Raw genomic sequence first — 13,201 nt, 5'->3', positions numbered from 1 at the left:
TTTATCCTTCCACAGTTCCAGCCAGACCTGCTGGGTTCATCCAGGCCTGCTGGGTTCATCCAGTATTCTCTGGGAATATGGAGTCAGTCAAATGGCAGCTTGGTGTCAAGCATCTGGAGTGTTGCTGGACCTGTACACATTCAGGGAATTGGGAGTATTCCATCACACGACTGACTTGCGTCTGTAGATGGAGGACAGGTTTTGGAGAGTTAGGTGGCGAGTCCCTTGCTGCAGGATTTCTAGAGTTAGACCTGCTCTTTTTAGATTAGATTAGATTACTTACAGTGTGGAAACAGGCCCTTCGGCCCAACAAGTCCATACCGACCCACTGAAGCGTAACCCACCCAGACCCATACCCCTACATTTACCCCTTCACCGAACACTACGGCAATTCACTTGGCCAATTGGCCAATATGGCCAATTCACTTAACCTGCACATTTTTTGGATTGTGGGAGGAAACCGGAGCACCCAGAGGAAACCCACGCTGACACGGGGAGAATGTGCAAACTCCACACAGAGAGTCGCCTGAGACAGGAATTGAACCTGGGTCTCTGGCGCTGTGAGGCAGCAGTGCTAACCACTGTGCCACCGTGCTGCCTCCAACCGTAGTAGTCTCTTGTAGCCATTGTATTTATATGGCTAGTCCAGTTCAGTTCCTGGTCATTGGTACTGCAAGGATATTAACAGTGAGGGATACAGTGATGATAACACCCTTGAACACCTCATCTTGTGTACTGTTGAGCCCACTGCTGGGCTCCTCCATCACTGAAGACAGGACACTTATGGAGCCTCCTCCTCAAGTGTCCACCATTATTCATGCTCTGATCTGAGTAATTAGTGATGGGATTGCTTAGTTCTATCTAACATATAATGCTTGTGCTGTTTGGGATACAAGTAATCCTATATCATAGCTTCACCATCAATTCATTTTTACGATGGGGTGGACAAAGTCAGAAGGTACATGACACCCGGTTCTCATCCAACTGGTTAATTTAAAATCATCAGCTTTCAGAGCGCTGCTCCTACATCGAGGTTGGTTCTGCCTGGTGCTGCTCCTGACATGCCCTCCTACACTGTTCACTGAGCGAGGGTTAATCCCCTGGCTTTAATGATCAAGGTGGATTGGGAGATATACCGGGCCATGACATTGCAGATTGTGTTGGAATACACTCCTGCTGTTTCCAAGGACCTCAGTGACGTATAGCCTTTGGTTGCCACGTCTATTTAAAGTCTATCCCATTCATCATGGTGATAAAGCCTGACCACACAATACAGGCTATCCACAAAGTGAAGGATGGACGAGCTAACTCTTGGCGATGCAGTCATGGACAGCAGGCAGATTGGTGGGGATGAGGGCAACTACATCCCTCCCTCGTGTTGATTCTTTCACCACTTGTTGCAGATCTGGTCAGTCACCAACACCCTTTTGGACCTGACCACCAAGTGGGCACCGGAGCCACTCTTGCTGATGGACACTGAAGTCCCCCACCCAAAGTATATTGCCACCTTCAGTGTTTCCTCCAATCAGTGCAGCAAAATACGGAACTGCCAGTTGAAGGGGTGCTGTGTGTGGTACACGTCATAACGTTTCTGTGCCCATGTTTGTCTTGATGCCACAATACTTCACAGGGTCTGGAGTAAGTACTAAGGACCATCAGGGAACTCCTCCCCCATGGTACCTTGGCTCGGTTTATTGAGCTGATGGGACAGGACAGAGCTTTTTAGACAGCTCTTTGGCACAAAACTGCAGATGTTGGTCAGGAGGGGCCGGACAGGAGGGGCCGGACAGGATCAATAAAGGTCAATGGTGGGTGTGTCCAGGTTTAACCCTATGTTGAGACATCTTAGCTGTTAGGTACCACACGATGGTTTGCTTAGCCAGTTCTGACAGCAGTTAAAAGCTACCATGTTGCTGTGGGTATGGTGTTAGATGTAGGCTGGATCAGGTGAAGGCAGTAGATTTCATTCCTGAGGGAACATGAGGGAACCAGATGGGTTTTTGTGACAATTGATGGGAGTATCACGGTCACTATCATGGAAACTAGTTTCAATTCAAGATTTTATTAACTAAATTTAACTCCACCAGCTGCAATGTGGGATTTGAAATTAGTTTTCTAGGAACATGGGTTTAAATGCCATCACGGCAGCTGATGGAATTCACATTCAATTAATAAATTCTGTAAGTGAGAGACAACATCACCGATGGTGACCATTAAGCTATCACTGATTGCGACCATTAAGCTATCACTGATTGCGACCATTAAGCTATCACTGATTGCGACCATTAAGCTATCACTGATTGCGACCATTAAGCTATCACTGATTGCGACCATTAAGCTATCACTGATTGCCATAATAACCAATTTGAAGTCAGTTTTCCAGCAACATGAATTCAAATTCCACTTTGGTAGTTTGAGAATTTAAGCTGGCACGGTGACTCAGTGGTTAGCACTGCTGCCTCACAGTGCCAGGGATCTGGGCTCAATCCCACCCATGGGTAACTGTGTTGAGTTTGCATATTCTCCCAGTGTCTCCTGGGTGCTCTGGTTTCACACCAATGTCCAAAGATGAGCAGGTTAGGAGGTTTGGCCATCCTAAATTGCCCATGGTGTCCAGGGATGTGCAGGGTAGGAGGATTAGCCATGGGGTAAGCAGGAATAGAGTGGGGGAGGCATGTCTGGGTGGGACATGCCCACACTGTAGGGATTCTATGATTCTAAACTGAGTTGAAGTTACCTTGAAGCTGTTGGACTGTTATTAGAAGCTCTCTCGGCCTCTCCTCGCATTCAGGAAGGAAGACTTGCTATCTCGATACAATCTGGCCTTCCCAGGAATCTCAACTCTGTACTGAACCCTCTGAAATTACCTCAGCAAACAACTCAGTTCTGCAGACTGACGCCTGCTCTTCACATGGGTCCAACCTCACTCCTCAAGACAATCAGGAAACACCAAGAAACACCAACCTTGCCCAAAGCATTTCACCAACATTTCAGAGAGAAGTGCCCTTTTCCTGGGACTGACCCAATGATGCAGTGAAACAAACGTACCTTTGCTGGTGACCATCCAATTCAGATGCAGATGGTATCTGCTTTCCTGGTTGAGTGACATCAGTCTGGGAAAGGGAAATAGAAGCAATAAGAGCAGCACTGGACAGGAGAAGACTACAGTCAGGATGTGAAAAATGAACAGAGCTACATAAACTTACCATCAATTGCAAAAAGTAAGTGTCCAACCAACAAACCCTCATTCAGCCCACTCCTATCAACATGAGCATGGGTGAGCCCCCGGTTAACATGCAGCAGAGTATCATTAAACACACAAATGATATACATTAACAGATTCCCTTCCCTCTCTTAAACAGAAAACTTAAGGCTTCACATTTATAAAGCAATAATCTTTACCATTAAAAAGAGTGGCCAAGCTGCAGAAACATGTGCAGAGGTTCAGAGGGTGGAGTATATCCCTGTCCATTGATAGAGAAGCTCTACATGTGTACATTTCTCAGCAGCTTGGAGGCAGCCCCGTTCCATACATCTGACACTCCAACGACCAAAAGAGAAATCTCTGGAGACAAAACTGACCAAGCACTTACCGAAAGTGAGCAAGCTGATCTCAGCCATCAAATAGGGTAATCAAAGTGCAAAACCTTTCCACGATTCACAGCAGCATCAGGGCCAGCCATCAGGGCCTGCTCTGTCCCACACCAGCATCATCGCTAAACACCCATTTCAAAGCCTCTTTCTTCCCACAGAACTTACATAACCTTGTGAGGTAAGAATTCCAAAGATTCACAACCCTCTGAGTAAAAGTAACATTTCAGCTCTGTCCCAAGGGTCAACCCCACTAATTTGAAATTTTGTCTCTTTCTAGATCCACCCCTAAAATCATCTACCCTGCTCGAAGCATTTTGTCGGTTGCATTGAGATCGCCTGTCATTCTGCGAAATTCTAGAGAACACAGGTAGAGTTTGTCCAATCCAAATAGTTAAATATCCCACAACGCCAGGTTATTGTCCAACAGGTTTATTTGGAAACACTAGTTTTCAGAGCGCTGCTCTTTCATTAGGTAGCTGTGAAGCAGGACCATAAGGCACAGAATTTCTAGGACAATTCAAATGGGACATCCCTGCCATCCCAGAACAAGTCTGGTGAACAGTATAGGGTGCTGGTAAACACTCTTAGACCAACTCAACAGCAGAACCAGGAGACAGCACCACACACAGTCCTTTAGAGCAGAGATGACTAACCAAAAGCCTCCTTAGGAAGGGACAGGAGGAAATACGTCCTCTTGTCCCAACAGGTACATCAAGGGAAACACAAAGATGCCTGTCCCACATCTGCAGATACAGGAAGGGACTGAAGGAAAAACATGTAACTCAAAAGCACCATTCACCTTGAATTCCCTGAAAAGATAAGCCAGTAAAAGCTAGCAGGGCATTCACAGGGCAGGCAATATCAGTACATCAACAGGTTAATGCAACTAAAGCTAAGATAGCAAATGACCCCAGCTACAAGAAAGAAAGATACAACCCATACCAGAACTAATTTACAAAGACAAATCACACACAAATGAACAAAAGCTATACAACAGTGAGAAAACTATATTACACAGGTGCCAATAAGATAGCTCTGCATTAACGGAAGTGGGACTGTAGCTTTATATCCATGCATACTGCAGCGGAGTATCCCATACCTGGAGCTGCCTGTAACACTGCAGTATGACAGACTATATTGGAGAACATGAGAGATACAAATAAAAATGGTATAGAAGTGCAACCTCTTCTCTGGAACCACAAAAATATTAGTAATCACATTCGCATTTACTTCTATATAGTCGCACCAAAACACCTTCCAAAAATCGCTCAATCAACGCAGAATTACATTTTCATTGAGAAGGCAATATGAAAGGCTTATAGTGCAGTAAAGGCTGAAGGGAGGAGGAGATATGGAGGGAAATCAAGTTGTAATTAGATGACAGGAGATTTGGATTTTAAAAGCCTGAAAAAAAAAGAACAAATTCTACACAAGATCCAAGGGCTTAAAGTACCCAAGCATTTGTCCTTATTATACAATTAAATCTTGTTGCAGTGGGCACCAAAAACAATGATCTTCCCAAAATTCAAGAGGAGGAAAGATCAGCTTATTGAACTGTAAATGTAGGCTAGCAGCCTGATCCCTGATCGACAGTGCAGGAGTTGATGAGCACAGTTAATGCTGGACAGCGTTAATGCCGGTGCAACTATTAATGCAGTGGTTTGAATGACATTGTCAAGTGACAGGTTGTAGATGAATAACAGGAGACAGCCACTCAACTGGCAATCTAGGAAAAACAATGTCCTTTAACAGAAGGCCTGATTGGGCCTATACTTGACGATAGGCCCAGGGGTGGCACGGTGGCTCAGTGGTTAACACTGCTGCCTCTCAGCACCAGGGTCCTGGGTTCGATTCCAGCCTCGGGTGACTGTCCATGTTGAGTTTGCACATTCTCCCTCGTGTCTGCGTGGATTTCCTCCCACAGTCACAAAAGATGTGCAGGTTTGGTGAACTGGCCGTGCTAAATTACCCACTGTGTTAGGTGCATTAGTCAAAGGTAAATATGGGGTTGGGGAATGGGTCTGGGTGGGCTGTTCTTCGGAGGGTCGGTATGAACTTGTTGGGCCGAACCAGAAATATGGCTGACTCTTCACCGACCTCTGAAAATAGCCAAGCAAGCCAACCAATCAGGGTCAAGGTGACAATGGTGGGTTTGACATTGACGCCTACATCCCATGAAAAGTGGTTATTCTCAGCCGAGTTTTGGCTGGGATCTCACATTTACAAAGCCGAGAATGCGGACAATGACAAAGGATACCTTTGAAGGGAACAAGGACGTGGCTGATGGTTTCATCAGTTAACGATCCATGGCTGGTCAAATTCAGGCAGCGTTACAGAACTGGGAATGGGCACGCTTAATCATGGCATGGAAATGGGTCCAGAGCACAGCCCAGGATTAAATATGCCAAAGGCTGCAGAGTCCTCAAAATGAAAAGCAGCAGAGTCAGGCTCACAGGATATGATCGGTGGCTTTTGTACATACAATGCTGTCCAACCCAACAGGAGCAATTCATTGTATTGTGAGCAAAATGGACATGAATTCAGCTGAGAGAAATATGAAAGTTTGTGTTCACCACAATATTTAGTCATCATATCAATTCATAAACAAACAACATTTTTGATCAAATAACATTGTGAAAGACCAGAATAGCTTCGAACCTGCGTTGTCCTATCACCATTGGTACTGCTTCTCGACTCCAATGAAGCTTTTCGAGGTGTGCTTGACGGCTCATCCATATCAAAGGACAACTTTTCAAACGGTAAGTCTCTGCAAATACACAAGTTCTGTCAGTATGTAGAGGTCCATTCCGCTCCATTTATGCCTCTGAATATCCACCCTCTCAATTGCACAGACCTCCGAGGGGTCTCCTCTCAGCTACCATCTTCCCAGTGAAAACAATCCTAGTCTTTTTAATCTTTCCTCACAGCTGATGACTCTCGAGACCAGGCCACATCCTGGGGAATGTTTTCTGCACTCTCTCCAAAGCTTCCACAGCCTTCGATAGTGTGGGAACTGAAACTACACACAACATTCCAAATGCGGCCTAACAACATGGTTTGCCAACTCTTGTACTCCGTGCCCTGGCCGATGAAGGCAAGCATGCCATACGCCTTCATCATCATCATGGCCATCTGTGTGGCCACTTTTAGGGAACTGTGGTCTGCACGCCCAGATTTATCTGTATGTTAGTGTTCCAAAGGGTTCTACCATTTACATCACAATTCGCACCTAAATTTGATCCTTCAAAATGCAGCACCTCGCATTTGTCTGGATTAACTCCATCTACCATTTCTGTGCCCAAGTCTACGTCTTTGTCCTGTTGAATCCTTTCACAATCATCAGCACTATCAACTCCACCAATCTTCATATCATTTGCAAACTTATTAATCAGACCACTCAGTTTCCTCCAGATCATTTATATTTACTACAAACAACAGAGGACCTAAGACTGATCCCTGTGGAACATCACTAGTTACTGGTCTCCATTCTGAAAAGCATCCTTCCACCGCTAGCCTGTCTTCTATGAGAAAGTGAGGACTGCAGATGCTGGGGAATCAGAGCTGAAAATGTGTTGCTGGAAAAGTGCAGCAGGTCAGGCAGCATCCAAGGAGCAGGAAGGGCTCATGCCTGAAACATCGAATCTCCTGCTCCTTGGATGCTGCCTGACCTGCTGCGCTTTTCCAGCAACACATTTTCAGCTCTATGACCAAGCCAGTTTTGTACCCATCCAGCCAGCCCACCCTGAATTTAGCTTTTATATCAATCTTCCACGTGGGATGCCTTCCTAAAGTCCATATAAACTACATCCCCAGCCCTTCCCTCATTACTGTGATCAATCCTTTATTTCAATCCATACTGAGTCCATTCTACTCTCCATGATGGTCGCATCTGGCTTTTTCTCATATCAAGGATGTTATTCCAAACAAACCCACGCAGATGAAACCTCCTGGGCCAAGGGTGGCGGGAGTGGCAAGGCTGAAGAGCAGGTAAGAGAACAGCCTTGTTTTACAATGTAACCATCCTGCAAACTGAGACTCAGCAGCTCGGATTGTTTTTTAGATTAGATTAGATTAGATTACTTACAGTGTGGAAACAGGCCCTTCAGCCCAACAAGTCCACACCAACCCGTCGAAGCGCAACCCACCCATACCCCTACATTTACCCCTTACCTAACACTATGGGCAATTTAGCATGGCCAATTCACCTGACCTGCACATCTTTGGACTGTGGGAGGAAACCGGAGCACCCGGAGGAAACCCACGCAGACACGGGGAGAACGTGCAAACTCCACACAGACAGTCGCCTGAGTCGAGAATCGAACCGGGGTCTCTAGCGCTGTGAGGCAGCAGTGCTAACCACTGTGCCACCCACAAGTCATCCGCTGCACATGCTTATTTTGTCTTGGTGGGGGAGGTCACTCGATCAGGAGGGGGAGGAACAGGAACTGCTGGCTCATGGCTATGCAGCAGTGAAACATCAAGCAGGCTGTGAAGGAGCCCCAGGGAAAACAGTCAGGAGCAGCAGGGCCTGAGGAACAAGTGGATTCTCTCAAGAAAAAAATTAAATCTTCCAGTTAAGAATGGCTTAGGGTTAGGTGCAGATTCAAAGCTCCTCGAAGGTAGAGTGACAGTAGACAGGCTCGTGAGGAAGCCGTTTGTTCTGCTTGTCTTCATTGCTCAGTGTATTGAGGACAGGAGTTGGGGGGTTACACTGCAGCTGTACAGGACACTGGTTCAGCCACTATTGGAATCCTACATTCAGTTCTGTTCTCCCTGCTATCGGAAAGATGTTGTGAAACTTGAAAGGGTTCAGAAAAGATTTATAAGGAAGTTGCGAGGGCTGGAGGATTTGAGTTATAAGGAGAGGCTGAACAAGCTGGGGCTGTTTTCCCGGGATCGTCGGAGACTGAGGGGTGACCTTATAGAGGTTTATAAAATCATGAGGGTGAATAGCCAAGTCTTTTCCTCAGGATAGGGGAGTCAAAAGCTAGAGGGCATAGGTTTAAGGTGAGAGGGGAAAGATTTAAAAAGGGACCTAAGGGGCAACTTTTTCACACAGAAGGTGGTGCATGTATGGAATGAGCTGCCAGAGGAAGTGGTGGAGGCTGGTACAATTGGAGCATTTAAGAGGCATTTGGATGGGTATATGAATAGGACGGGTTTGGAGGGATATGGGCCGGGTGCTGGCAGGTGGCTCTAGGTTAGGATATCTGGTTGGACCGAAGGGTCTGTTTCTGTGCTCTATGACTATGGTTCAGAACTACAGAAAACACAGGAAGCCACCATTCAGCCCATTGCGCTTGTGCTAACACTTTTGAAATACGTCTCTGCTCAGTCCCATAGCCCCACTTTGTATCCAATACACAAAGTTCCTCAGATACATGTCGAATTCCTAGTATTTATAAAATTATTTATGGAATCAGCCTCCATCAGCTTTTCAGGTGCAGCATTCAAGTTCCCAACATCGCTGGGTGACAAACAGATTCTCATCTGCCCTTTAATAACTTGTCTATGATGTTAAATGTCTGCCCTCTGGTCTCTGACCTACTTCACCAGAGGATCTCGTTCTCTCTCAGTACGTCATCAAAAGCTCACAGCCTTGAAAACAGCTGACTTGGTGACTCCTGACCCTCTCTGACCCAGCAGAACAGCTGCCGTTTTAGCAGCCCCTCTTCAAGGGTGTCGCTATCCTGGTGAACCAGGTTTGGTGCCACCGGGAAGTCTACACTGTCTTCTTGAAATGTGGTACCCAGAACTGCCCACATTAATCCAGAAATTTAGAAACTTCAACAATCATCTCTTTGTTTTGATATACTATTTCTCTATATTGAGCACCTTTTGCATTCACTCCCACTGACACTCAGTAACGGCAGCGTTTACCGTTCACTCCCACTGACACTCAGTAACGGCAGCGTTTACCGTTCACTCCCACTGACACTCAGTAACGGCAGCGTTTACCATTCACCCCCCCGACACTCAGTAATGGCAGCATTCACCATTCACAGGACACTGCAAGTTTTACCAATGCTCCTTAAACAGCATCTTCCCAAACCAGAACCGCTACCATCTCGAAGGACAAGGGCAGCAGGTCCATGAAAACACCTCTACCTGCAACTCCTCACCATCCCGACCATTCCTTCAGTGTGGCTGGGTCAAAGTTCTAGCCTCCCTCCATCACCAAGCGGCGTGCCTACCTACGGCACATGGTTCTATTAATTCAGGAAGGCAGCCGTGGATAGGGCATTTAGCGATGGGCAATAAATGCCTTGTTAGCGACGGCTACATCCCATGAACTGAATAAAAAGGAAATGGAATAACGCAAATGGAGATGTTGTAACGGCAGAATGAAGAGCTATGATTTAAATGAAAGAACTAGGCGACAAGGAAGTTAATTCCTAATGCCAAGTACTGAACCAGTGAGAGGGAAAGCATTTATACAGCTATACAGGCTGTATTTACGAAGGGGAAAGAACTATCCCGGAATTAGAGAAAACACTACACATGGAAAAGGTTTCAGCTCTAACTGCCATATAAATAAGGCAGCAGCAGAACTGAAGGGAACGAGTGCAGCAAAGAGCAAACAGGGCACACTGACCGGGTATCGGTATGACAGGGATATTAAATGGTGGACTTTTGAGACATGGTATAGCACACCTGGAAAACTGTACTAAACTACACCGACGATGGCAACTCATTATAAAGGCAGTGGAGAGTGTGATAACCAAACATAAGAAATAGCAGGGATAGGCAGTCCAATCTACTGAACCTGCTCTCACATTTAGTAAGATCATAAATGATCCAGCATCTCAAATGCATTTCCTCACTCGATCCCATAATCACTCAATCCTCTCAAAAGCTCAAAATCTATTAATGTCAATCACAACAATGTTTCATGGTTTAAACCTCACTGCTCTCTGGGGTAGGGAATTCACAAAGACTGACAAGCACAAAGACATTCCTCCTCATCTCAGTCTGAAATACTATCCCCTTGAGATGATTTCATATTTCCTAGTTTTAGACTCTATAGTCAGGAGACCTGTCAAACTCTCTTAGAATCTTCCAAGTTTGAATGAAATCAACTCTTGTTCTTATAGCCTTTAGATAGTATAGGCACATTGTATGCTCATCTGATAACCCTCTCTGCCTGGGAATCAATACAGTGCACCTTTATTACACTTCCCTCCAAGGCATATTCTTTTCACCCAAGAACGATAACTAGGACTCACCAAAACCCTGTTCACCTGCACCCTTCCTCTTATACTCATCCCCTGGAATGATGGGCAACATACATGTTGCTACCAACCCCTGGTTGTATCAACACATGAATCTTCTGTGTTGTAAGTACAGGACACCTAAATCCCCCTGATCATCAGCACTGATCCTTTCTCACCATTAATAAATCTGTTTTTCTTTACTTTCTAGTACAGCAAAAAACTTCATCCCTCTCCACATCGCGCTCCTCTCGCCACCCGCATTCCCATTTACTTAACTTGCCTTTTTTAATTCATTCATTAGAGGTAGGCATCTACAGCTGGCAAACAGTTTATTGCTTTATTCCTTTGAAAACTCTAACCCCTTCTCGAAGTTTACCTCCTTACCCAGGTTTGTATTGTCAACAAACTCAGGATGTGCTACTCTCATTCGATGTATCTCAAACTTCAGGGTGCGGGGATGTGGAGGGAGGTTCAGGAGTCGGGATCATGTACTCTGGAGGTGAGACTCAAGAGGGAAAATGATCCCGTGTTCTCATACTTTTAAATGAATGTAAAAAATTCACCCTCAACAAAATGTCACAGAATAAGAGATTAAAACCATGTGTAGAAAGGTGTAGTTATAGACAGCTACTTAACACTTCACTTTCGATTGTTGCAAAAATCATCTGGTTCTAGGAACCAGGAGCAGGAGTAGGCCATTCGGCCCTTCGAGTCTGTTTCACCATTCAATAAGATCATGGCTTATCTTTTCATGGCCTCAGCTCCACTTACCCGCCTCTCACCATAACCCTTCATTCTTTTATTGTTCAAAAACAATCTACGTTACCTTTAAAACATTTACTGAAGTAGTGACAACTACTTCCCTGGGCAGGGAATTCCACAGATTTACAACCCTCTGGGTGAAGAAGGTCCTTCCCACTTCAGTCCGAAATCTGCTCCCCCTAATCTTGAGGCTTTGCCCTCATGTCCTAGCTTCACCCACCAGTGGAAACATCCTCTCTACTTCTATCTTATCTATTCCCTGCATACCTTTATATGTTTCTATAAGGTCCCCCTTCATTCTTCTCAATTCCAAAGACTATAATCCCAGTCTACTCAGTCTCTCCTCATAAACCAAACCCCTCAACTCCGGAATCAACCCAGTGAACCCCCTCTGCACCCCCTCCAGTACACCCTTTCACAAGGAAGGAGACCAGAACTACACCCAGTCCTCCAGGGGTGGCCTCCCCACCATCCTGTACAGCTGGAACATAACCTCCCTGCTTTTAAACCCAACCCCTTTAACAATGAAGGACAACATTCCCTTGGCCCTCCTAATTCCCTGTTGTACCTGCAGACCCACCTTCTGGGATTCATGTACAAGGACACCCAGGTCCCTCTGCCATAGCAGCATGCTGCACCTTTTTACCATTCAAGTAATAAACCTTTTTACTGTTGCTCCTACCAAAATGGATGACTTGACATTTATTAACATTGTATTCCATCTGCCAGACCTTTGCCCACTCACTCAAAGCGTCTAAATCCCTCTGCAAAGTCTCACAATCCTCTGCACACCTTGCTCTGCCACTCATCTTAGTGTCATTGCAAACGTTGACACACTACACATGGTCCCCAACCCCAAATCATCCATATAAGTTGTGAATAATTGTGGTCCCAACACTGATCTCTGAGACGCACCACGAGTCACTGATTGCCTGCCAGAATAGCCCTTATTTGTGCCCACTCTTTGTTTCCTGTTGGTTAACCAATCCTCTATCCATGCTAATAGTTTACCCATAATGCCATACATCTTTATCAGCAGCCTCCTGTCGAAGGCCTTTTGGAAATCCATGAACACCAACCCACTAGGACCCTGTTGTCCACCTGGATTGTTCTCTAATGCCCTGTATAGAAGAACATCTGTCAAACTTACCTGGTCTGGCCTACATATGACTCCAAACCCAAAGCAATGTGGTTGACTCTTAACCACCCTCTGTGTGGTTAGTGATGGACAATAAATGATGGCCCAGACACCAACATATCCCGTGAACAAATAATTCTTTTAAAAAAGGATGAGGGGTGGGTGGGTGAAGTGAACCCATTAAAACTGACAGCATACGGGGTTGTGGGGCAGACAGCAAACCAACTAATTTGAGGACTAAAATGAGAAATACTCACCCTCATATTTTGGGATCTGGTCAGGCAGACTGCAGTTTTTCCTACCCTGTCTGAAATCTCGAAGCAACCCAACGAGAATTCAAATTTCAGTTTGTTGTGATAAATACACTAACACTGCTCATTCCTAATGCATCAGCAGAACTTCAGTTTAATGAGATAACACAGTACAGCACAGGAACAGGCCCTTCGACCCTTCATGGCTATGCTGACCGTGATGTCATTCTAAACCAATCCCA

At 45.5% G+C, this 13,201-nt stretch overlaps 1 protein-coding gene across 2 annotated transcripts in view; it reads right to left on the bottom strand.

Moving 5' to 3' along the window:
* The window catches only part of pkn1a (protein kinase N1a), a 207,371-nt gene that overhangs the window by 67,161 nt on the left and 127,009 nt on the right, over positions 1-13,201 (bottom strand). For both annotated transcript variants that reach the window (XM_060855310.1, XM_060855311.1), the window contains 2 exons: positions 6,253-6,361; positions 3,049-3,113 (listed from right to left, as the gene is read on the bottom strand). In XM_060855310.1, coding sequence (XP_060711293.1) covers positions 3,049-3,113; positions 6,253-6,361 — 174 coding nt within the window. The remainder of the gene's footprint in view (positions 1-3,048; positions 3,114-6,252; positions 6,362-13,201) is intronic.

Source organism: Hemiscyllium ocellatum, chromosome 45 (assembly GCF_020745735.1).
Source record: "Hemiscyllium ocellatum isolate sHemOce1 chromosome 45, sHemOce1.pat.X.cur, whole genome shotgun sequence".
NCBI lineage: Eukaryota > Metazoa > Chordata > Chondrichthyes > Orectolobiformes > Hemiscylliidae > Hemiscyllium > Hemiscyllium ocellatum.
Note: the sequence above shows the minus strand (reverse complement) of the source record. Positions and strands in the feature narration are given on the sequence as shown.